The 24,184-nt window shown below is 39.5% G+C and overlaps 1 protein-coding gene across 9 annotated transcripts in view; it reads right to left on the minus strand.

Moving 5' to 3' along the window:
- FMN1 (formin 1) overlaps nt 1–24,184 on the minus strand; it is a 385,713-nt gene that overhangs the window by 78,365 nt on the left and 283,164 nt on the right. For all 9 annotated transcript variants that reach the window (XM_070239334.1, XM_070239339.1, XM_023620627.2 and 6 more), the window contains one exon: nt 12,400–12,492. In XM_070239334.1, coding sequence (XP_070095435.1) covers nt 12,400–12,492 — 93 coding nt within the window. The remainder of the gene's footprint in view (nt 1–12,399; nt 12,493–24,184) is intronic.

Consider the following 24,184-nt stretch of genomic DNA (forward strand, 5'->3'; position numbering starts at 1 on the left):
AAGTACAAGGGAGTGTAAAAGGAGAGGAAAAGGAAGACCAAGAACAAATATTTATGCATATGATTATGTCAGATACAGTACTAGGTGGCTGACATATGGCCGCTGATTTGATTATCCCAATAACCTCATGGACTGGGGTTACTACTTCTATCTTTGAGGTGAGAGAACTCAGCCTTGTTTGGTTGAAGTAAGTTTCCCAAGGTCAGACAGTTAGGGAAGGGATCTGAACTCAGGTTTGTGTAATTCTAAAGGCAGCCCTCTTTTCACTACAGTCTCCCAGGAGACTACAACAGAAACAATAAGAAAACAATTTGAAAAAGATGCAAAACCCATCCGTTGAATCTTATCCAGGACTATCCCAGCTCCATTAATTGCTGTCAACATGTTGGAACCTATTTCACCACATGAAGATCAGACCAATTAGAATTAATGCCACAGCTATGACTACAAACTGGGAACCAATGCCAGACGAAGCTTAAGTTTCAGAAAGCAGATGATCACGCACATATATTATGTTAGCAATTAGGCTTAATCCTAGAATCAGGAAACCAAAAGGAAGATATTAAGGGAAGAACAGTGCCCTCCTGGGAACAACAGCCACTTCAAATAGACTTTTTAGTGGATTTTTGCATTACCTATACTTGAATACATTACACTCCCCGAGAATTATTACAATTACTCCAGATTTCATTTATTTCAGCAAGGAAGGGATGGTGCAGTGAGCTCAATAGGCAGATGGTTTGTTCATTTCAGTAAATAATGTGAATGTCAACAAGTTGGTAGACGCTAGGAGGAGAGGGGAAGCGGTAAATCACAGAAGTCCTGGTGCCAGACTCTGAGGTGAGGTGGGGATGTGCTATCAAGGACCAGTGCTTCAAGAAGCTAAGCACTGAGATCTTGCTCAATTTATGAAAGGACATGAACTGACACTGCATATTTCCTATAGTGAAAAAACTATTGTTCATCTCTGTTGAAAACAGTTATGATTCAATCAAATATACACTTTTAACTTTCCAAAGAAAAATAGTAGAAATCAATCAAAACTTAATTAATAAAAAAACATAGAGAATTCTTCTTAATTCAAGAGATTAATAAAAGGATTAGGAATTAAATGATCACATTCCAGCCGCAGCTTGCAACCTTTCAAAGTCTCATCATTCTCTCATCATCTGCTAGAAGGCAGAGTTTGAATGTTCTGGTAATTAACAGTTAGCAAGGATAGTTAAAGTTGTTTACTCTAGTGATGCTTACTGTCATTTTCAATCACTTTTAGCCACTGAGACAAGGCACTCGGAATCTTTGTGGATCCCAAGGATCCTGTGTTTGCAGTTCAACTTAGCAGCCACTAGGTGGTAGTAATATTGTTGATTTGGGTAGCCATGGTGAGCTCTACAAGGCATACCTTTTTTTTTTTTTTTTTGAGGAAGATTAGCCCTGAGCTAACTACTGCCAATCTTCCTCTTTTTGCTGAGGAAGACTGGCCCTGAGCTAACGTCCATGCCCATCTTCCTCTATTTTATACGTGAGATGCCTACCACAGCATGGCTTTTGCCAAGCCGTGCCATGTCTGCACTGGGGATCTGAACCGGGGAACCCCGGGCCACAGAGAAGCGGAATGTGTGAACTTAACTGCTGCACCACCAGGTCGGCCCCAAGGCATGCCATTTTTAATGGAATTATGCAAATATGCTCTATCATTAAGATATAACCATAGAAATTACAATTACACTTTAAAATAAAATATTTTAGTGGTGAAAGAATATAATCCTGGGACCAGCCCCATGGCCAAGAAGTTAAGTTTGCACGCTCCTCTTTAGCAGCCCAGGGTGGAACCAGAAGGACCTACAACTGGAATACACAGCTATGTACTGTGGGGCTTTGGGGAGGAGAAGAAAAAAAATTGGCAACAGATGTTAGCTCAGGGCCAATCTTAAAAAATATATATATATAATCCTGCAAGGAAGAGAAACTCCACGCATATTTGGTACCTTTTAGCTTATGCTAACTACTTACGTGATTTTTACTCTAATTACACACATGATGATCTACAAATTATAACAAAAAAGAAGTTTCAGGTCTCAGTCATTGCCCTTGGCTTACTTTTAGAGAAGACGAACAAGATGAACGTGACTTTCCTTTTAGTGTTTAAGACCATTCACTGTAATTATTTATTATCTGCCATTTGAATTCGGAACTGCAGCTGTTCACACAATTGGGAAAGTAAAGCTTCTGTGACGGACTTCCTGAGCGCCACCCTCTGATAAGATTGTGATAAAATGACTGATAATGTTATAGTAACAGCAGCTGCTGACATATATAGTGCCAGGCTCTGTGCTAGATGCCCCACACTCATTATTTCATTCAGTCCTGGGCTCCTGCTAGTGCTGTCACAATTTTTCTACAGCAAAGTGAACTCAGCAGAAGCAGCAGACCTGTATTATTGGAAAGAATGAAGAGATCTTTCCAGAGCCGTACATTATCTGCAAAACCACGTATTGTATAACGTGTATTCTGTAAAATAACTCCCAGAAGGCAGTATGTGTGTTAAGCTCTTCCAGTATGAAGAAGACAATAACTGAGCAATTCAAAGAGAAGTCATGTGATAGCAACTGTAATCAATCACTGATTAAAACCTCGCTGATAGTTGTCAAGAATCCAAAGAGGAAGTGGTGGCTGAGCCAACAATTACATGAAGCAATTTATCACGAAAACAACTATTATGCAAGAATGCAGAGCTCAATACTGATTCCATAAAATACTTAACTACTTGTCACCGCAATTCTTTCCAAAGTACAAATGAAACTTCTAGTTGTTACTGTTGGGGAAGGCAGAAACAGGGGTCTTTATTAGGACTCCAGGAATGGAGTCCCTGAGGTTAAGCCACGGCAGGCAAGGCTGCTATTCTCACGTTTTTCTTGTTTAGATGGTGAGAGAAAATGCTTATTTCTAGTTACCCACAAAGGTCTTGGGACACAGAGAAAATAAGTGATTTTCCAAGTTATTAAGATGGCACAGTACCAACATTGGGGCTGAGATCACACTGATCTTGAGTAAGTTACTGAAATCCTCAGACTCAGTTTCCTTATCTGGAAAGTTAAGAATAACAAAATGGGCCTCAAAGGGATTGCTGCAAAGATTAAACGAAGCACTGCGCTTGAGCTGTTGAAGTCAAGGAGCATCCTCCCAACTCTCCATCTGGACAGAAAACTCGGGGAAATTTTCAGTCCATTGGTGATTCTCACGGAGGTTGGTGGTAGGATAATAATTACATTCTAAAAATCACACATTGTATTTATGAATGCTTTGTAGTTTATGTGGTGTTTGCACGTGTATCTTCTCTCACTGAATCTTCACAATGGCAATGTACAGTAGATATTACTCTTTCCATTTTACAGACAAGGAAAAAAAAGGCTCAGAGAAATTTTAAAACCTCCCCAAAGTTATGAGACAAGCGAAGCAATGAAGCTGGGGTTCAAATTTAGGTCTTCCAACTTCAAGCACGGAGCTCTTTCTGCTATGTTCAGAACACTTAGAAAACACTAAAAAAAAAACCCTTTTTAACCAAAAAGTACACATGCAGTCATGATAGGAGGATTGAGTAGTGTGCTTATGGCTCAGTATCATGAATAAAACTTCAGAAGTTTCTAAAACCCTTTTTCTGGGAAACACAACTTAGGCTACTTCTCGTTTTTCCAAAACAAGCCAATGAAATATGGAAAGAGAATTCATAAGTAGACAAGAAGGTCTCTACACAGAAAGAAAGAGCCTGGCTCACTTGGCTTCATCCCCTTGTGAAAGGATTTCAATCTAAAATGGAACCAGAGGATATGAAATGGAGAATCTCATGCATGTGCCCTCAGAAGAATGGAATAAGAACTGAGAGACTGATTTCCCATAAATGCCTGATTTACAGAAGACCAAGACTTATCTCCTAACCAATGAACATCTGCCAAGAATCTCTCTCCATCCTTAAGCCAACGAACTTACTGCACTCCTTGCCCATAAACACAGCTCACCCCGAAGCCTCAAAGCCTGTAGCTTGCTACAGCATGCATTTCCCAAAGTGCAATTCCTCTGCTATTCCCAAATTAACTCAATTTCCGGTAATTCAAGCTTGCCTCAGTTTACATCCTTATTTAGGTCAATAACCTACTTCTACATGGGGATATGTCTACTCATCAGAAGGGGGTTACTTTAATTGCAGCTCCAGAATCTCAAAGTCTTGGATTCTGACCTGATGAAAGGAAAATGAAGGGATTCCATCAGCACCAATAATACCATCATGAGGTGGTCCCTAGTAATACCTTCATACTTACATGGTTGAAAGCCCTACTCAAAATTGTAAAGCTAAATTTAAGGTACAGTCCCTGTTCCGCTAAAGCATCCTGATCTCATAAGCTTGGAGCTGCTGCTGTGTGCAGGAGTGTGTGTCTAAATATCTGCTGTTCTAGAGAAGATCTAGTACAAGTTAATAATAGTTACCCAACATTTCCTTCCAAACCCAACCACCTCCATCTCTCTTTCACTTGTACGTAGTTCTGAGACACTGCTTAAAACCAGGAGATAAAGCCTTTCTTTCAAAAATTAGAGTTAAGGCTTATAATGCAAATACCCATAGGAAAGGTCAGATCCTGATAATGGTCTGGAGATTTAAGTGATGGATAATTGGTCTCACTCTGTGGTTAGGTTTAGAAAACGGCTCCTATCAGCGTAATTTGAGCTATTCTTGTTCTACGTTCAGTAAAGAGTCCATCAACATCCCTAAGACATCTAGGCAATGGAGAGGTAAGAGGACTCAAATGAAGTGTGAAACAGAATTATGGTAAGAGGGAACAAAAGAAGAGGAAAATGTGAATCACCTTACATATTAGAGCAGATAGGCCTCTTCACGGACAATTCAGTTACAGCCATCACAAGAGAGTGACAGAACCATGAGCAAAAGGAGTGAAGGCAATCTCAGTCCAGGAGAAAGAACTTGAGGGACTTGGGTGGACTCCATTGCCTGAGCTGTGTGGAGGGGTGTTGAGAAGTGGATCATAAGGAAAGAAAGCAAGGTACTAGCGCGTAGATGTGGCTTTCCATTCACGAGAGAAGAAAAATACAAGAGGCCCTCAAATTCCTTCTAAGTTGTTCAGTCAAGCCCCCAAAGGAGGGAAACGGGCTGCGAGTGAGAGCAGTTAATTTCCAATTCCTTGGAAACTGAACACGAAGGGCTAGGTTCAGCAGGCTAAGGAAAGCCCTGAAAGAGGACGCAGTCTTGAAAGAAAAAATTTAAGTGCAAAGTATTGTAGATAGTTGCTTAAAAAAATTATTTAATTTCTTTTGGAAGAAGTACATATTGGTTAAAATGCTAAGATTTATGAAAAGTCTGCATACTACCTCTGAAACCCATTCATCCATTTTTTATCCACTACAGCAATGAACCTTTTGGTTATTTTCAGGGGTGATATTCTAAATATTTAACAATTGCCTGGGTACCAACTAAACAGAACAGACGATCACATGGCTGTTATGGTGAAGGGCAGCTGAATATCAGTCCCAGATTAGTTTCTTATTTGTCCTCGGAGATTTTTGCTAAGTAGTACCCATTTTTCCCTTCTTCTTTATTTAAATAGTAATATATCTCCTCTTCTGACTTTTGCTTTTTTCTACTCAAAATATATCTTAGAGATTGTTCCATATCAATACATAAAGACACTCCTCATTCTCTTTTTTTTTAAATCAGATGCTTCGTATTCTACCCTATAGAAGTACCCACCATAATTTGACAATTCCATTACTGATGGTCACTTAGGTTGTCCCCAATCTTTCGCTGTTACAATGTTGTAATCAGTAACATGGCACATAAATCACTTTGTGTGTGTGAGTATAGTGAGGGTATGCAAGTAGAAATAGAACTGCCAAGTCAAAAGGCATATGCATTTGTAACTTTAATAGATACTGCTAAATTGATTGTAACAATTTACACTTTCACAAGCAATGCAGAAGAATAAAGTTTACCCTACTCCATTGCCAAAAGTCTGCTGTCAAACTTCTGTAATTTTGCCAATGTTGGAGATGAAAAATGAAATTTCAATGTAATTTATTTTGCATTTCTCCCATTTTGAGAGTGGCATCTTTTCATATGTTTAAAGAGCAGTTTCTGTCATTGTTCTAATTATCTGCCTTTCTTTCTACAGTATGTTGGTTATTTTCTCAACAATGTGTAGAGAAGCTCCTATGTAGTAGGTAGATTAATCTTTTGTCTATGATATGAGTTGCAAATCTGGGGCTGTGACGGATTTATTTTTATTATAGTAAGGAAGTACATATTACTTAACGTTTTATTGAGCTTTTAAATGAAGAATGGAGATTGAATTTTGTCAAGTGCCTTTTTCTGCATCTAAAGAGATAACCATATGAATTTTCTTGTTAGTGCTCTTAACAGTGATGAATTATATTAACAGACTTCTCAATATCATATCATCTTTACATTCTGGGGATAAACTTCATTTGGTAATGAAATGTGCCATTTTACTTAGAATTGCAAAACTATTGTGAGATTGGTCTATAGTTGTTTTTTTTTTTTTGAGGAAGATTAGCCCTGAGCTAACTACTTCCAATCTTCCTCTTTTTGCTGAGGAAGACTGGTCCTGAGCTAACATCCATGCCCACCTTCTTCTATTTTCTATGTGGGATGCCTACCACAGCATGGCTTTGGCCAAGCGGTGCCATGTCAGCACGCGGGATCTGAACTGGTGAACCCCAGGCCACCAAAGTAGATCATGTGCACTTAACCACTGCGCCACCAGGCTGGCCCCCAAGATGTTTTGATATCCAGGAGACTTGACCACAGACATGTATTATAGACCAAAACTGCATCTTACCAGATTCTGGCATGATTTGCCAATTCTGAAAGGATTTAAACGGAAACTCAAAGAGGAAGGAAAAAAAAGCCTCCAGGCACTTTAGAAGACTCAAGCTGTTTATTCATTAATTCAACAAATAATTGTTAACGCCTATCATGGGCCAGGTTAAATCGATATTGTGCTGGGACGAGAAAATGAATAGGACAGACAGACAGTCCCAGCTATTATGGAGTATTCAGTTATTTAGATAATTCTTTTCACATTCAATATGGGAAATCAGAGTTACTGTTTTTCATTTTTATCTTTGTAAGCTTTGCAAATTTATCTATTTAGTTTTTTCTAGAAAACAGGTTCTTGATGTTAAGAATACCTCTAATCTCAGCCAGTCAAAGAATCTTGGAGGATATTTTCATAAACTAGGACTACTAGCACGGCTCATTCAGAGTCATTTTGAGTTGGTACCATTCCTGGATGCCAGGCGAAATTAATGGAGAAGGAGATAAGGCCAAGTGTGGGAGAGGGCTGGTGTTAGCACCAGTTTAGGTTCCAGCCCTCCCTGCCAAAGCTATAAACACAAATGACCAATTTAACAGCATGAAAAGACCACCTACAAGATCTATTCCTTGAATCTAATCAGTTGCTCTGCGCCGTCTTTCAATTACAGGATCCCTGCCATGTTTATGGGGACTTTTAATGTGAGCATCACCTTTTTGAAGGCCCTATCATTATGGCCATGTTTGATCTGAGGGTGGGAAAACAAGAGCTCAAATAATACCAGGACAAGTTACTCTGAACTGAGCTGTAAAACGGAATCAATAAGAGCCTACAGTGGAAAAGAAAAACCATGTCAGGAAAAAGGCTTAGATATTGTGGAGATTGCAACTCTGAAAAGTGGTGCCATTTAAATTACTTTTGATTTTGTGCAGGTAATGAAATTAGTTAAGAACAAGTACCATAGTTTTGTCAAATAACGCTATTGAAGGGCATTTTGAGAAGGGAAGGATGATAAAACAAGTAAGGATGAACACATCATCTCCTCTTGAGGGTGGCAACAGGATATGATTTACAAAAGAAATTAAAATCATGATTGTTAGAAGAACTGAATTGCAGCTGGTGTAAAATTTAGCCTAACCATGAATCAACTGGCCACAACGCATGCGTGTGACTTCTCAGGCATAAAGAACGTGATTGCTTAAGACTTTATAAATAAGACCCCTGACAGAAAACTGGCTTTCCTGCCAAATACTCAAATATTATGGAAGTATAGAAGCATCTTTTCTTACTTATGGTTATTACATTACACCCTGTGCTCAGATACTCGGATACTTCAGGAACTTCTCATTCTATACCTTTTCTTTGGGCTATCTCATTCACTCCTATGACAAACTGCTACCTCAAGTCGACCCAGAGGTCTCCTACGAGCCCAGCATCTCCAGCTGTGTGTCTCATGTATGTCAAATCAAAGTGTCCAGAGTTTACCTTATCGTTTTCCATCCCAGATTTGGTGCTCCTCATCAGTATCCAGCCAGTTATCCAAGTAAGAGAAAGGAGAGTTATCATTTTCTCCTTCGTATTTGCACTTCCATTGTGTTATCTAGTCCTATGACTCCTAAAAGCTTTCTATTCGCGTCCCTTCCTTTCTTATTTTTGCTGTGATTGCTCTTGCTCAAGTTCTTACCATCAATTGCCTGGACTACCAGAGAATAGCTTGGTACACTGACTTCTAGCCTTTTACTATTCCAGTTCTTCTTTACATTGCTCTGAGTTATAATGTATTTCTTAACAACGACAAAATGCAAAATGATCGCACACACCAAAACAAAACCAAACCAATGTGACGATGTCACTCCCATACATACTATTTTTCAAATATATGAGTCAACAGGCTCTGTTGCCTGTGACACAAAGTTCAGATTCTTTAGCAAGTCATGTTGTGACCCTCCTCTCCTTTCTGGTGTTGTGTTCTTTCCATTTGCCCTGTGATGTAGCCACACCAAGTCTCTTGCCATTCCCCAAACACGTCATGTCTTTCATCCCGAGATTTGCAGTGTTTTCCTCTGCCGGGAATTGCCCTTTATATCTTGTCTACTGAGAACTCCTAATTCTTAATTTCCTCCTGTACAACAGGGTGATAACAGTGCTTACTTCAGAGGGTTGTCATGAGGACTAAAAAAAGAGGATCTGCTCCCCACAGTGTCTGGTACACAGCGGCACTCAGTAAACGTGAACTATCATTGTCATCATCATTTCTTTTTCAACTCTGAACAAAAACATCTCTTTTGCTGAATGTCCTCTCTCATTTACCTGAAAGTGCTTAGGCACTCCTTCTCTCTGATCCTATATGTCTAATTATAGTACTATATTAAATCAATTTCAAAATGGATGGAATTTTCATATTTTACCATCTCTGATATTGGGGTACATCTTATAATCTATGACATGCCATGGTTTAATTGGCAGCAATTTTTCTTTCTTAGTGGTACTTGTAATAATAGTGTTTCTTACAATGAATGGCATATTAGGTGAGATACTATACTAAAAACTGTGACAACTGCTGTAAAAATTTGATTATCCAGGAGGGATAATACATATTTGTGGTGGGTAGAAAAGCCTACATTTTCTGTGAATCAGTGAAACATCTACATAAAAAAGGGACTGCTATCTGGAACTCCAGAGTAGTCAAGTGATATTCCATTTGTATATACCGCAGTTTGGCAAAGCCCTGCCTCCTGAACCATAGAGGAGTAGCCTGATGAAGTTGCATGTTGTCACCTCCTTCATTTAAGCACCCCCACCTGAGAGCCAAACAATGGCCAGACCCCGAGCAAAAGTGGGAAGAAGCTAATTTGTGAAACTGCATTCTAATAACCTGGGATTCAAGCTGAGAAGGTAGAGCAATAACATGCAGGGGAGAGTGAAGGAATGAAATGAGAAGGCCAAGGGACCACGTCTTTAGACTAGCACTGTCCAACAGAAATATAATGCAAGCCACATATATAATTTTAAATTTTCTAGTAGCCATGTATAAAAACTAAAAGAAACAGGGAAATCAATATTAACAATGTAGTCTATTTATTTAATTCAATTTATTCAAAATACTATCATTTTATGATTTAATTAATATAAAAAATAAGAAATGAAATATTTTTATGTGTTTTTTTGGTACTAAGTCTTCAAAATCTGGTGTGTGTGTTAAGAGTAAAGTATATCTCAATTTGGCTCAGCCACATTTCTACTGCTCAACAGCCACATGAGGCTAGTGCCCACCATATTGGACAATACAATTCTAGACTTTTTGGACCAACTCAGTTAAGTAACAAGATAACAGTTAATGGGCTATTTCAACAGTGGCTCTTTTTACCACACAACATTGGGGATGTTTAAGATTCCTACAATATTATATTTAAGTTTTACATTTTTTCTTTATAGAATGGCAATTTTCCTTCAACTTCCTTTTGTGCTTTCTCTTGGTTGACGTTTTTAACCATGATATGAGGTTATTCCTAATGTCCTTCCCATCTTCCCTTCACTATGTTGGTTAAAGGAGAGCTGACTCCTTTATTCAATTGTAGATCTTTCCTCAATAAGACAGTCCTTGGGAGAGGGACAAGGAGTATACGATTCATCTCAGCATTCCCAGAATTTATCACAGAGCCTAACATATAGCAGGCTCTGAAGAAATATCTTCGAATACACGTTAAAAGGTGAACTAAGCTAGACAACATTGGTTCTCAACCTGGACTGCACACTGGAATCACCTGGGGAGTAAAAAATAATGCTCATGCCTGATCCCACTACCAGAGATGCTGGTGGTAGGTCTGGAGTTTGGCCTGGGTGTCAAAATTTTTAAAATACCCTTCAGGTGATTCTACTGTGCAGGTTTTGGAACTACTGATCTAGAGCTTTCTTAGAATCACTTATTGTGGTCACACCCTTGTCTCCCTGACGTGAGGCCCCGTTTGCCTCAACTCAATTCCCTCACTCAGAATGCAATAAAAGTTTCTTGAGAAACTTAGTAGAGAAGAAGCTAACATAGCAAAGAGAAATACTTCAAGCTTTTCTTCAGGCCATTTATGTTATATCTACACGACATAATCATAAAGTAATGCATCTACTTTAATAAGCCATATCACATATAAAATCCAGCTAATTTCAGTCACCTAACACCTAAGTGTTGCGATCACTGTTTGCTCTCAAGATGGTACTCTGTCTGATGGCATTACTTCCATCATATATGAGGTGAGCAATGGCCAAGAGAGAATTCTGACTTCTGCTTCAATAAAAACGAGCCCTCAACAAGGAGAGGGAGCAATGATCTCTGCACCATGGGAGCAGCTGGAATGGAGTTCCTCTGACTCACAGACTGAGAATTTCTTTGCCAATTCCTGAGGTGGTTTGGCCATACTTTATGGACTCACCCTGCTTAATGGTCTTTTGTTGATGGTGAGGTATCCTGTGGCCTCGTTAACAAACAGAAACAGCATGTTGATATGTCCCCAAAGGTTCCTACACGCATTTCCTCTGATTTTCTGGCAAAGACCAAAACTCCTTCTAACTACTCCACACTTATTTTTTTTATTGAGATATAACTGACATATAACATTATATTAGTTTCAGGTGTACGACATAATGATTTATGAATATATTGTGAAATGATCATCACCATAAATCTGGTTAACATCTATCACCACACAGTTACAAATTTTTTCTTTTTGTGATGAGAACTTTTAAGATCTACTCTCTCAGCAACTTTCAAATATGCAATACAGTATTATTAACTATAGTCACCATGCCTGTACATTACATCCCCAAGACTTACTTATTTTATAACTCTAAGTTTGTGCCCCACACTTATTTTTGTTTCACATCTTAAGCTGAATTTGAGATATCAGAATAGGAAATATCCGGCAGGCATTAAACTATCGTGTTCACTAACAGAGATCAACCAAAGTTCCCTATTCCTGCCAAAATCATGGAGGAAGGAACATAACTTGGTAAGATTTCTGAAAAAGTACTGGGTCTCCTGCATATCAGTTCCGTCTACTAACCCCAAAGGGCTGATGAATGCCAAGTGACTGCATGTGTGACATTTACCTGGCCCCAATTTTCCTTTCTGAAAAAGAATGGGAAATACCACACAAGTTTCCAAGTTCCTACATGCATAAAACCAGGAAGATAATCACCACCCACCTGTCCAGGCTGATTGCAAATCTGAAACGCATGACTGCATATATGTCATTTGTCAGTTAACATGTACTGAGGATCCCCTTGGGCTCCATGAAGAGCCAAAAAAAAAAAAGTCTTCCTTAAAAATGTTTACAAAAACAGGAGTAACATTAAAGAATTCAAAATATTAAAATGGATTTGAAAGATGATATAAAAGTTACAGGACAAATCCCTCTACATTGAGTATGTAACTGTCATGAGAACACTGACTCATGGAATCACTGGGGCTGCCAGTGGTCAGCAGGATGCAAGGGGTAGTGGGCCTCAGAGAAAGATCTGTGATGTTTCAGAGTGTCATGTATGCACAGCTGACACAGCCTCCTACCTTTCTGGAAGAACTCTTCTAGTTTGTCCTTGAAAGGCTGGAGATACTCCTTTGGCGACTCCTTGCACACCATCGCCATCTGTTTCTCACTTGCTGTGAAGAGAAGTTTGGAATTAGATTTCCTCAAGAACGAGTATTTGCTGAGCTTGTGCTCTGTGCTATGTTCTTGGGTATTAATTGTGCAAAATCCTTATCAGTCGCTGTTCATCCAAATTCCAGGGAAAAAGCAAAAAAAGAAACAAAACAAACAAACAAAAATAGCTCACTCCACACCTTTCTTCAGGAACAAAGAAATGCATTACCTTCAACTTTCCTCTTAGAGATGCAGAAAAAGCTCTGACTTGGGGCAGGTAAAGTACAGTGCTTTGGGTCTCTCGAAAATAAATAAAACTACTGAAGGACTAGTCCCAAGGAATGAAGGGCCCTGACCCTTTCCATATTCACACTCTAAAAGTAGAGCTTGAAATAGACTTTTCAGAAATTCCCAGGCACCCAAGTTGCCCGAATTACCAAATTGGTGATTCCTTAGGGTGACACCCACATCTCAGCCTGAGAATTCAACCCAGGTTAGGGAGGACCACATCTCTCTTCACATTTCCTATTCACCAACCCTTTCTATTAATATTCCACTAACACATGTGAAATCGTTTCACATGTGAATTTCTGGAATTCATAACAGATTGCTTTTTGAAAATCAAGCCCCTTCAAATTAGACAGTTCTGATTTGGTGTTATGGAAATCACAGTAACTCATAGTTCACCACGACAAAAGGCAGCTAACACAGGCAAGAAGCACTTTCCCAAGGTTTCTAGATGTCTGTGCCAGTGGCAAAGATGCACTGGGGAAAGAAGGTCTTCATTTCTCCAAAACTAGGGCTGAGTCATGATGACTTTTGTCTGCTGACCATGGCCAGAAATTACTGACATATCCTTGTCCAAGAGACTGTATTAAAGCATTGGATTTTCACCATAAAGAAATAATGCCACCTGGTTCAAAAAATAGAGAACACATACTCCAGATCGTGGAGGAGTTTACAGAGCATGAAGGTAAGGCATTTTGGAAGAAGAGAGTTAAAAAGGAGGCCTTTATTTACGTTGGGAAATTTGTATCCAACAATTTAATGTTTTCAAAACCAGCATCCCAGAATGTTTACTATGTAGGCAAAGCAACAAGCATGCCAGGACTGAAGCAGAGCAAATACCAAAAAGGCCACTCAAGCATCCTCCAAAATTACTTGACACTTTTCTCTTGCAATATTGCTAACTAGATCACTGAAATCCTGGACAACTGGGGGAGATATAAGATTGTGCAGAGGGGGAAAGGTGCAAAAGAAGGTAAAACTACTAATGGGTGCTCATTGCTAATTCAGTTAAATTCAAACTCCTAGGCCTGGGATTTAAGGTCCTTTCCAGTATGGTACCATTCTACCTTTCAGCTCTGTTTCCCACCATACAGTCAATGTGCTGCTGAATGACAGGGATACATTCTGAGAAATGCACCCTTAGGTGATTTCATCGTTGTGCCAACACCATAGAGTGTACTTACACTAAACCTAGATGGTACAGCCTACTGCACACCTATGTTATAGGGCACTAATCTTATGGGACCACTGTTATATATGTGGTCTATCAGTGACTGAAACATCCTTATGTGACGCATGATTGTATTTCACCAACCAAACCAAAATTATGCAATGTTTCTAGATTATGTCAACCAACATTCCCAGTTCCATGTCTTCATTCATGTGGTTCTCTACCCATTCTCCTCTCATCCCATACATACTTTCCATTGTATTTGACAAAGTCCTGTTCATCCTAAAAAGTTTCCCTGCATTGCTGCCATCACCATAAAGCCCTTTGCAATCCAAAGCTTTTGCATCCTTCAAACATCAACAGTACCTTCTGTTTAGCGTTTATGTTTTACCTTTAATTATCTTTATTTGTGTACTTATAAAAATCCCTGAGAAGTCATCATGCAGGTTTCATTTGCTTGTCCCCAAACCTCTCCAGAGAGCTCCATGCATATCTGGCCAAGACTTCTGATTTCCTCACCTTAACTAGATTCTCATGTGGAAGAAGGTTGAAAAAAGTTAGCATTGTTGACCCAGACTCAGAGTAGGCTTTCCAGGAGTGCAGTGTGACCTCCTCGTCCCTTCCCTCTTCCCTCCCTTTCCAGAAAAGGTACATCAGGGGTTCCAGTCTCTTCACTCTGCACACACTATGACTTCCCAAGCTGATCCGAAAGAGCTCAATGTCTCCTAAAATCCCCTCAAAACAACCACCACTTCATGCTTTAAGGCAGAAACAGGGTAGCAAAGATAATCTTCCTGATTGGGTAGCTCTCAGGCTAGGCCTAGAAGCAGGAGATTGATCAAAAACACTCTGAAAGATATTTGCTTTCAAAAATGGGCATTTTTCAATGAATTTTCATGGCCACATAAACTTTTATGCTGATATCCAGCTATGATGCTGAGAACACAGGTAGCCTTATTTAAAAAAAAAAAAAAAAAAAAAGCTAGACTTTCTCACAATATAAATTGAGAGAGTCCTTTAAATTCTCTAACTAGGCCTCTATCACATTCAAATTCCAACAATTCCATTTTTAGAGAACTATTTTTCATGAATACAAATAATACATGGTGAGACATGCCAGCACTTTGCCAATAGGACATAACTGAAGCCAGGACAGCGACTTCTTCAAGGTTACTTCTCCCTGGCCAAAGTGAAGACAAAAGCAGAGCTTCTTTCCCAATTAGAAAAGCAAAACCTCCCCTTTTGCCTAAATTAAGAGTTGATCATTGCTGTCCTGCCTTTGTCCTGGCTATGGTGTCAGAGCCCACGGGGTCCATCAAACCGCTCAGATTTGATGAGGCCATATAGTGCTTCGTAAAGGGCTTGTGCTTGCATTGAGACCTACCTGGGGTCAGTTGGGTTGTGGCTTTTCTCATCTGCAAAATGGGGACCCCCTCCCATAGGCATGATACGATAATTAAGTGAGATAATGCCTGCAAAGTGGTTTGCAGAATGCCTAACACCAGGCAAGTGGCCCCATACTTATTATTTGTTATTTTTATGGTTCAGTACAATTGGTCAGGAAACATGTCACAGCCACAACAGCAAGAGGGTCACGGCTACAGATTACCGGCTACAAATGCTGCACACCATATTTACCGAAGCATGCTCCAGTGCAAATCTCCTGTTTAGCACATAGTGACAATGATTTTTGTTCCCTTGCTGAAGTTCCACCACCCGCTATGAGAATTCACTGAAGAAACTCCTGGGAAAGATGAAGCAAAAGGTGAAACAAGTGCCCGAGGCCTCTGAGCCTCGCGGTTTTGAAATTAGAAACTGAAACCAGCGCAAAGGAGAGCAGCTCCCCTGCTGTGCTTGGAGGTCCTCTCTGCACCCCAACGGGCCCGGCCTCCCACATGGCCTCTTAGAATTAAACTTCTCCACACGATCAAAGCAGACAGCTGCCCTCCAACCGGCTGAGCACAAACGTGCGTTCCGGTGGCCAGGCAGCTTGCCTACTCCAACTTATTAACTTGGCTTATCCGAGGTGCTTTCCAGCAGACAAATGGGAGCACTGAAGACTAATTAATGATGACACTGGAGACTGGCAGTGCATAAAGGAGAGAGGTCACTGACAAATCCACAAATGTCGTTTATTGCCCAACCAGAAGAGGTGTATACAATACTGATAGACCACCAGGGTTGCCTCAGACACAGGCTGTGCCGGGAGTTCCAATGTTAAAAGCCAAAGTCACCCCAGGGTCTCTTTCTCTCTTTCCTTTTAGTCTCTATTGAATTTTTGACAGAATTAAAAATATAACAAGTCCTGAAGTTAGCCACTGATAAGTGATCACTGTGAGAGAAAGAGAGATTAAATATTGAAAAGCAATACTTAATGAAATAATAGAGACAGCAAATTGAGAGCATTCTCATTTACAAGTTAAGCGCTTGTGAAGCATTTACTAAAAGGAAAGATATGGCTTTGAATATTTTAAGATTTCAGGTATTACACTGTTAAGTTCATGGGTGGTTGTCTGATTTTTGTTTTTGACCCCTAAAAACGAGGAATAAAGTTTATTGAGCCACTTAAAAAGCATGGGTAGGTGTGAGGGCTATAGAGGCAAGGTCCACATATAATTCATCAAAATCTAATACATGCTTAATCTCTTTAACAGATCAAATGTACATCAGCATTTTTTTTTTTTTAAAGATTTTATTTTTTCCTTTTTCTCCCCAAAGCCCCCTGGTACATAGTTGTATATTCTTCGTTGTGGGTCCTTCTAGTTGTGGCATGTGAGACGCTGCCTCAGTGTGGTCTGATGAGCAGTGCCACGTCCGCACCCAGGATTCGAACCAACGAAACACTGGGCCGCCTGCAGCGGAGCACGCGAACTTAACCACTGGGCCACGGGGCCAGCCCCATGTACATCAGCATTTTTAAGGAAAATATGGAGCACATCTCTTTATGAGTTGAAGTACCTATGGGCTTAATAATGAAGTGAGAATACATTTTTAGGGGAGAGGAGAGATTTACCTAGGTTCTGTTTTTTTTAAATCTGAAACTCTCTCTTCTCTCCTCCCCGCTTACCTAATTCCCACCCTATCCCTCCATGGTTCTGTGTCAGTTCTCTCTCTTCATTTTTACAAGATCTCTGTTCTTTCCACAGGCTCTATGCTCAAAGGACCGTTACAGACAATTGTTGCAGCAACATATAATTGTTAGTCTAAAGGTAATTTTTATATCATATCAATGGGATTTAAGTGAGAGATCCAACTTTGGGTCAGATTACAAAGGGCATAGAATGCTGTGTTAAGGAGATTATCCTAGAATAATTCATTCAATAAATACATCAATTCACCAAGTATCTATTGTGTGCCAACTATGTGCCACAAATTGTACTCAGTGCTGAGGATACATCACTGAGAAAAACAGACTAAAATCTCTGCCCTCAGACATTGCAGGGAACAGGTCACCAATAAAAATTACTTAATGGGTATGGGACATAGTAATTACGGTTTCTAGTAATTTGAACTACATGTAAACATGTGAATTATTTTCTTTCATATTAACATACTGTATTTCAACATCTCTTCTTAGTAATGGCAGAACAGTGTGTCCTTCCTAGACCTTTTCGCATCAAACAACATATAAACATACACATAAACAGCTTTAAGTTTCTACCCCAAAACACTTTTATCAAAATAAACTTAAAAACAAAGTCAGAAATCAAAATTGCAATATTGCACAACAAATCTACACCACGTTTTTTCATGGTATTGGCCTTGAACTAAATGATTAGGGAATTACAGTAAATACAATGTATTAAAATAGCAAAATAGAAATAGCTTTCAGCTAGCTGCAATTCAGGTACTTCTATGGAGGGGGAAAATCACACATAAAAGTAGTAAAATGTGATGATTGTTTTTATTTGCTTATTAAAGGTTGGCACAAATGAGAATGTACTTTTTGTGGCTATTTTCTGTATATTCTTTTTGTAAAAAAAGGCTACACAAAGGAAGATTTCAATCAAAAACAAATGACAAAAGTTTGAAATAAAATGTGCCTGTTTCATGTCCTTGAGCTCAGATGCTAAATATGGGGGGCATTTATGGCTTAGTATGTTGGAGTGGCAAGTTGGTGTTAGAGGAAATTCTGGGATGGGGGTAGGCAGATAGAAAATCTATCCTAGAAGAGATCTACATAGATCAGATTTCAGAGAACTACTAGACTCATTTTCTGCTGAATAGTTCCCAGAGCCCAAATGTCTGGGTTTGAATCAGTTCAACTGTGCATTAATGACCCTTGTGTGGACAACCTATATGTAATCAAAGGTGTTTTGTTGCTTTACCCTTGGTTTGGGATTCAGTTGATGTAATTATCATGCCCCAAATCATTCCTCCTAGTGACTCTACTTGTCCAAAGGCAAAAGTTTGTATTCAAGGTGGTCAAAAAGTTGAATGGGCGACTGTGTATTAGGAGTGAAAATACAGGCCTTGGAAACACGGTACCATGGTCAGAATGTGACTTCAGAATAATGTAGGTGCATAGATGTCCCAGCGTTCATATCTGTCATGAATGGTATCTATGCCTCAAAAGCCAATGAGACCATTATGCTAAGTGAAAGCAGCCAGTTGCAATGGACCACATATTGTATGATTTCATTTATATAAAATGTTCAGAACAGGCAAATCTAGAGATAGAAAGCAGAGTAGTGGCTGCCAAGGGCTGGGAGAAGGAAAGATGGAAAGACCAGGGAGTGATGGCTAAAGGGTACGAGGTTCCTTTTGGGGTAGTGAAAATTTTCTAAAATTGATTGTGGTAATGATTGCACAACTCTATGAATATACCAAAAATTATTGGATTGTACATTTTGAATAGGTAAATTATATAGAATGTGATTATATCTCAATAAAGCTGTTTAAAAAAAAGCTAAGTAGAAACTCTGAGACTCAAACCAGAACTATAATGAACAGATAAATGAAGAACGTCCTAATTGTGCTTCTTTTATAAGGTAGAGTGATTTTTCAAATCTTAGTTGCAACTATGTCTTCATTGTAACTGTTGTATATTTATTAAACCATAGATCTGAAGTGGAAAATAAGTTTGGAATACACGTGCACTTGAGAAATCAAACACAATAGCCTTCAACAGGTACCAATAAATGTTATCAAAATAAAAAGCTATTAAATAATTGGACTTAAGATAAATACAAACAAGACACTCAAGGAATTTTCTAACTTTAAAAAAATTAAAACAAGAGCTTTGGTTTATTCTTAGTTGTGGTATATAGCTATGTATATGAATATATCTATAATATATACCTATATATCAACAATCAATATATTAGATAAATTTCCCCTTTGAACTGTTCTTGAAGATACATTTATTTATCCCTAGTTTTCCATTCTCTCTATTGGCTGGGAAAGTTATTTAATACACCTCTCTTATAAAATCTCAAGAAGACCAAGTGACATGTACATGAAAAAGTCTTTTGTACATAGAACAGTAAAATGTTATCCAAAATATTCTTTATCCATTTAAATATTCAAGCAGTGCCAAGCCCGGCTAGATAACATATCATACACAGCTTTATTCTTTTTGCTTCTAAGAACAGCGAAACAACCCCACAAACTTTTTGAATAAGCTGACATTCCAAATATTTATGTGTTTAGTAAACAACAAATCGTTGTGTTATAAATAGGCTAATCCCTTTCACAGCCACATTGCCTTTAAAAACTTGCCCAGTGGCCAGACTGGTGACACAGCGGTAAGTTCGCACGTTCCCAGTTCACCGGTTTGGATCCTGGGTGTGGACCTACGCACTGCTTATCAGGCCACTCTGTGGCAGGTGTCCCACATATAAAATAGAGGAAGATAGGCAGGGATGTTAGCTCAGGGCTAATCTTCCTCAAAAAAAAAAAAGATTAAAAAAAATTTGCCCATACTCACTTTTTCTATTTCTCACTCACCACTCACTCCTAGACCCATTGAATTTACCTCACCCCCATTATGACACTGAAAAAAATACTCTAAAGTCACCAATGAACCCATCCTACCATCAGTTCTTTTTTTAATCTCATCTTAGTTCACTGCCCCGCAGGATTCACTGTGTCTACCACTTCCCTTTTCTTGAAATATTTTGTCCCTTAGCTTCCGCGTTCTCCCTCCCTGGCTTTCCCACCTCTGACTGCTCTGTCTCCTTTGCAGCCTTTTCCTTCTATATTCAGGCATTAAATGTTGAAGTTCTTGAACGTTCCTTCTCTTCTCATGCTCTGCTCTCTCTAGAAAACCTCATCCAGGTAAACACATTTCAGTAACAATCTCTAGGATAGTGACTCCCAAGTTTCCATGTCTAGCTGATAGTTTCATCTCCAAAAGAACTCCTGAATCCATCACTTCCCACCAGACTGCTGTAGGACCTTCCTGTCTGTTCTTCCCAGAGCCAGCCTTGCCTCCTAGTGTGTTCTCCACACTGGAGTCAATGTGATCTTTAGAAAATTCACAACTGTTTATGCCAATCCCCTGCCTAAACCTGCCAGTGGCTTCCATTACTCTTAGGGATTGGCCCTTACAAGGCCCTGCATGGGCTGGCTCCTGCTGGCCTCCCCAGCCTCACCCCATTCTCCCTGCCACTCTGTGCTCTAGCCTCAATGGACCTCTCCCCAGTTCCTCAAACATGATCAGTGCCCTCCCACGATCAGGGTGTTCCTTTGTCAGTGACATTCTCCTCTACTCTAATAACCAGGACCTAGTTAGTGGTTAGTCATCATTCTGAACTCAGTTTAAAGGTTACTTAATCAGGATTTCTTTTTGACCCTCCACTCTATGCTAATGAGGTCTCCTCTGTTACAGTCAATTAGCAATGTTTACTTCTCCTTTATAATTATACTATAAATTTCAAGATTATTTGTCTCTCCCACTAGGCAGAAACAGTGTATTTTGCATACTGTTATATCACCAGTATCTTCTATAAGGCATAGTCCATAGAAGATACTCAATGAGTATTTGCTAAATAAATGAATAAACTACCAAACTGGAGGGAGGCAGTATCTTATACATATGCAGTACAGATAACAGTACCTTGATAGAATTTGGTTCTAGTATATGTATACGAGTGTGTGTACACACACATACATATAGACATATACATATACACACACACATACACAGACATATACACACACAAGAAAAATCTCTCTTCAGATGCATATGTATAACACATGTAGATGGATGCAGGGGCTGAAGAAAACACGTGTAGACTGAATACCATGCCATTTTCATTCACATTCACTCATTCATTCAGATACGAGGTACACATTTTTTAAAAGTCTCAAAAGCTAGATTCAGAATTCCTAGAAAGGGAATAGTCATTATTGGAAACAAAAATCTTTGATGCATTCTCGGAGTTAAGCACCCCACCATCCCCAGATGAGGGCTTGGATGGGGGTGATCTAGCATTCTGGCTTCAGGGGAATGGGGTGTTGTCTTTCATAACAAGGAAGAAGAGTTTGGATCTCTTTCAGAAGGAGAGATGGCTACAGAGAGATAAGGGTGGCAAGAGAGGAACAACTGAATCCAAGAAGGCTGGCCTCTGGGGCATCCTCACAGCTTCAGTAAAGCCTCCTGAACTCACAGGCTTGCTGTAAGCAAGTGCGGGCTGCAAACACTGAAGAAGGGGCTGAATTTTATACTGAGTTTGGATCTAGTGCAGAACAAAGACACCTCACATGGAGGCAGAGGTGCCCCTTGAGCACTCCTCCAACCCGATTTCCTTAAAACCTTATGGACAGCTTTGTTTTTCTAGAGACGAGATTTTGAAGTACATTGTTCTTAGATCACAGGAGATGAGATGGTTTCTCGCCCTACCATGCATTCACATGGGTTCCACAAATATTCATACATTCAAAATATTTATGAAGTCTCTATACTATGCCACTGTGCTAAATGTTGGGGATAAATATTTAACCAGACCTATTGGTCTTCTCTCCTCTAAAAATGTTCATAAGAGTCTAGCAACAGAGAGAGACAAGGAAATCAACAAATTGTAAGATAGTGTGGTGTCATGGGACCCTGGGAAGGGTCCAGATCCAGATCGGGGTTGGGAGGTCATGGCCATGGAAGGTTCTCCAAAAGAGATAACTTATGAGTTGAATTGCAAAGGTCAAGGAGGAGTTAGCCAGTCAGCCAAGGAGAATGAAGGAAGAGGGAAGTAGCTTCAGAAAGAGGAACTGTGAGGAGTAAAAGTAAAGCATCATGGGAATGCATGGGTCTTTTGGGATAAGTGAAATGGTAACAGTATGACTGATTCTCAGGGACACAGACCCTCTCTCTTTCCTGGATCTCTAGCATCCTGTGTCTAGATTTTAACTCAAAGGAACTGGATTCAAGAAATGGATTAAAGGAACTAGAGCCATCCTGATGAGGGAGGAGGAGGTCAGAAAGTGCCATAGAGGCAGCAGGCTTATAATTTTAAATAAAGTGATCAGGAAATGTCTCACTGTGAAGACATTTGACTAGAGACCTGACCAGAGTAAAGGAGGGAACCCTGAGCAAGTTTGAGGGGGAAAATCAAGAGTGTTATTGAGAACACGTTACGTTTGAGATGTCAATTAGACACTCATGTTATATATGAAAGTCAGAAGTTCAGGCTGCATGGCTGGGATAGAAATACCCACCAGGAAGTTATAGGCATAAAATTGGTATTTAAAGCCACGGAATAGATGAATTGTTAGGGAAAGAATGTAGCCAAAGAAGAGAAGGGGTTGCAGGACAAACACTGGGGCATGAAAACAATCAGGGAAGCAGGAGTGTGGAGTTACATGATCTGAGAGGAAACCATTATTGCAAGAAAGAAAGAGCAGTTAGCTCCGTGAAATACTCTTGAAAGGTCAAGTACAAGACAGAGAAGTGACCACTGATTCTAGCAGCATGGAAGTCACCGGTCATCTCAAAGGTAGTTTCAGGGAGTGAGGGGTGGAGGGAGCAAGCCAAATTGGGGAGGGTAAGGTGGGTTGAGATAGATTCTATAGCCACTTGTTTAAGAAATTAAGCTAGAGAAAGAAGAGCAAAATGAGGAAAAAGCTTCCATCCAAGAGATATTCGCTAGGGCTACTCTGAACAAAAGTGGGTACCCCTTTCCCCAGAGGAATGTTGTGTAAAAATAAACTCACCAGGAAGCTTGAGCCCAGGGGAATCCCATGATGCTGATTCACCTCACAGAGGGAGGCTGCCTAAGATCAAATTCACCTTAATGTCCCATGATCATGAGTATTCTCCACGAAAAAATTTAAGCAGAAGTGACAGGGCCAAGTGAGGACATGCCAACGTGCTTTAGGACTTCTGGAAAGACTTGCAAAGCTGGGCCACCAACTACAGCCTTTGCATGGAATTGTCTAAAGCACTATTGAAAGGTCCCTCCTATCAAACATCACAGCTGAGTCAGAATTTCCACTGTGATCATTATGCGGTTGTACACACAGTCTTGGTCTGCGAGACATTAGCATGAAAAATATTCATTAATCACCTACTCATGGCTAGGCCTAAATATAGACGGATTGGGAATGATTTGATTTATAGAGTGTTAAGTGATCCATCCATGATTTATTTAAAAACATCCCTTCCCATGGTCCCCACGAAAATCGCCACCATTAGAAGCCTTCCCTTGAAGTAAAGATGCTAACTCTAGAAGATCTCTTTAGAAACGCATAGATATTAGTTGAAAAAGACAATATTAGCAAAGAAGAATTCATTATCACTTTAGTATAAATTTACTTCTGAGATTAGTTTGGACAGGCTAGGAATTTCAAGCAATAGACAGGAAAGTTGTGTTATAATGGAAGGAAAATGCTCATTCAGCAAGGTTCTGATCTCCAGGTACACTGCATAATGGGAAGCCTTAGGCAGGCAGCCTCAAACATGAAGCTATGAGCATCTGAAGGGGAAGAGAACTCACCTTAGGGAGAAGAGTAGCAATTCACTTCTAAACAGTACTGTGAAGGTAACACATACAAAGAAACATGCAAAACATTTACAAAATATAGTAGGAAAAAATCATTCATGATGCCATGACCAGAACAGTCACCATTTAATACGTTGGTACCATTTTTTTAGTGTCTTGGCTTCTGCATCACATGCCCCCACCATAATTTTATAGAGGCTGCCTTTATATATTTTATATACTTTTATTTGATAGAGAAAGTTATGTACCTTTTTTCTTTCTATTAAGTACATCACACACACTTTCTCACATTATTTCACAAAATTCACAAGCATT

This window comes from Equus caballus, chromosome 1 (genome assembly GCF_041296265.1).
Source record: "Equus caballus isolate H_3958 breed thoroughbred chromosome 1, TB-T2T, whole genome shotgun sequence".
In the NCBI taxonomy this organism is placed as follows: Eukaryota; Metazoa; Chordata; class Mammalia; order Perissodactyla; family Equidae; genus Equus; species Equus caballus.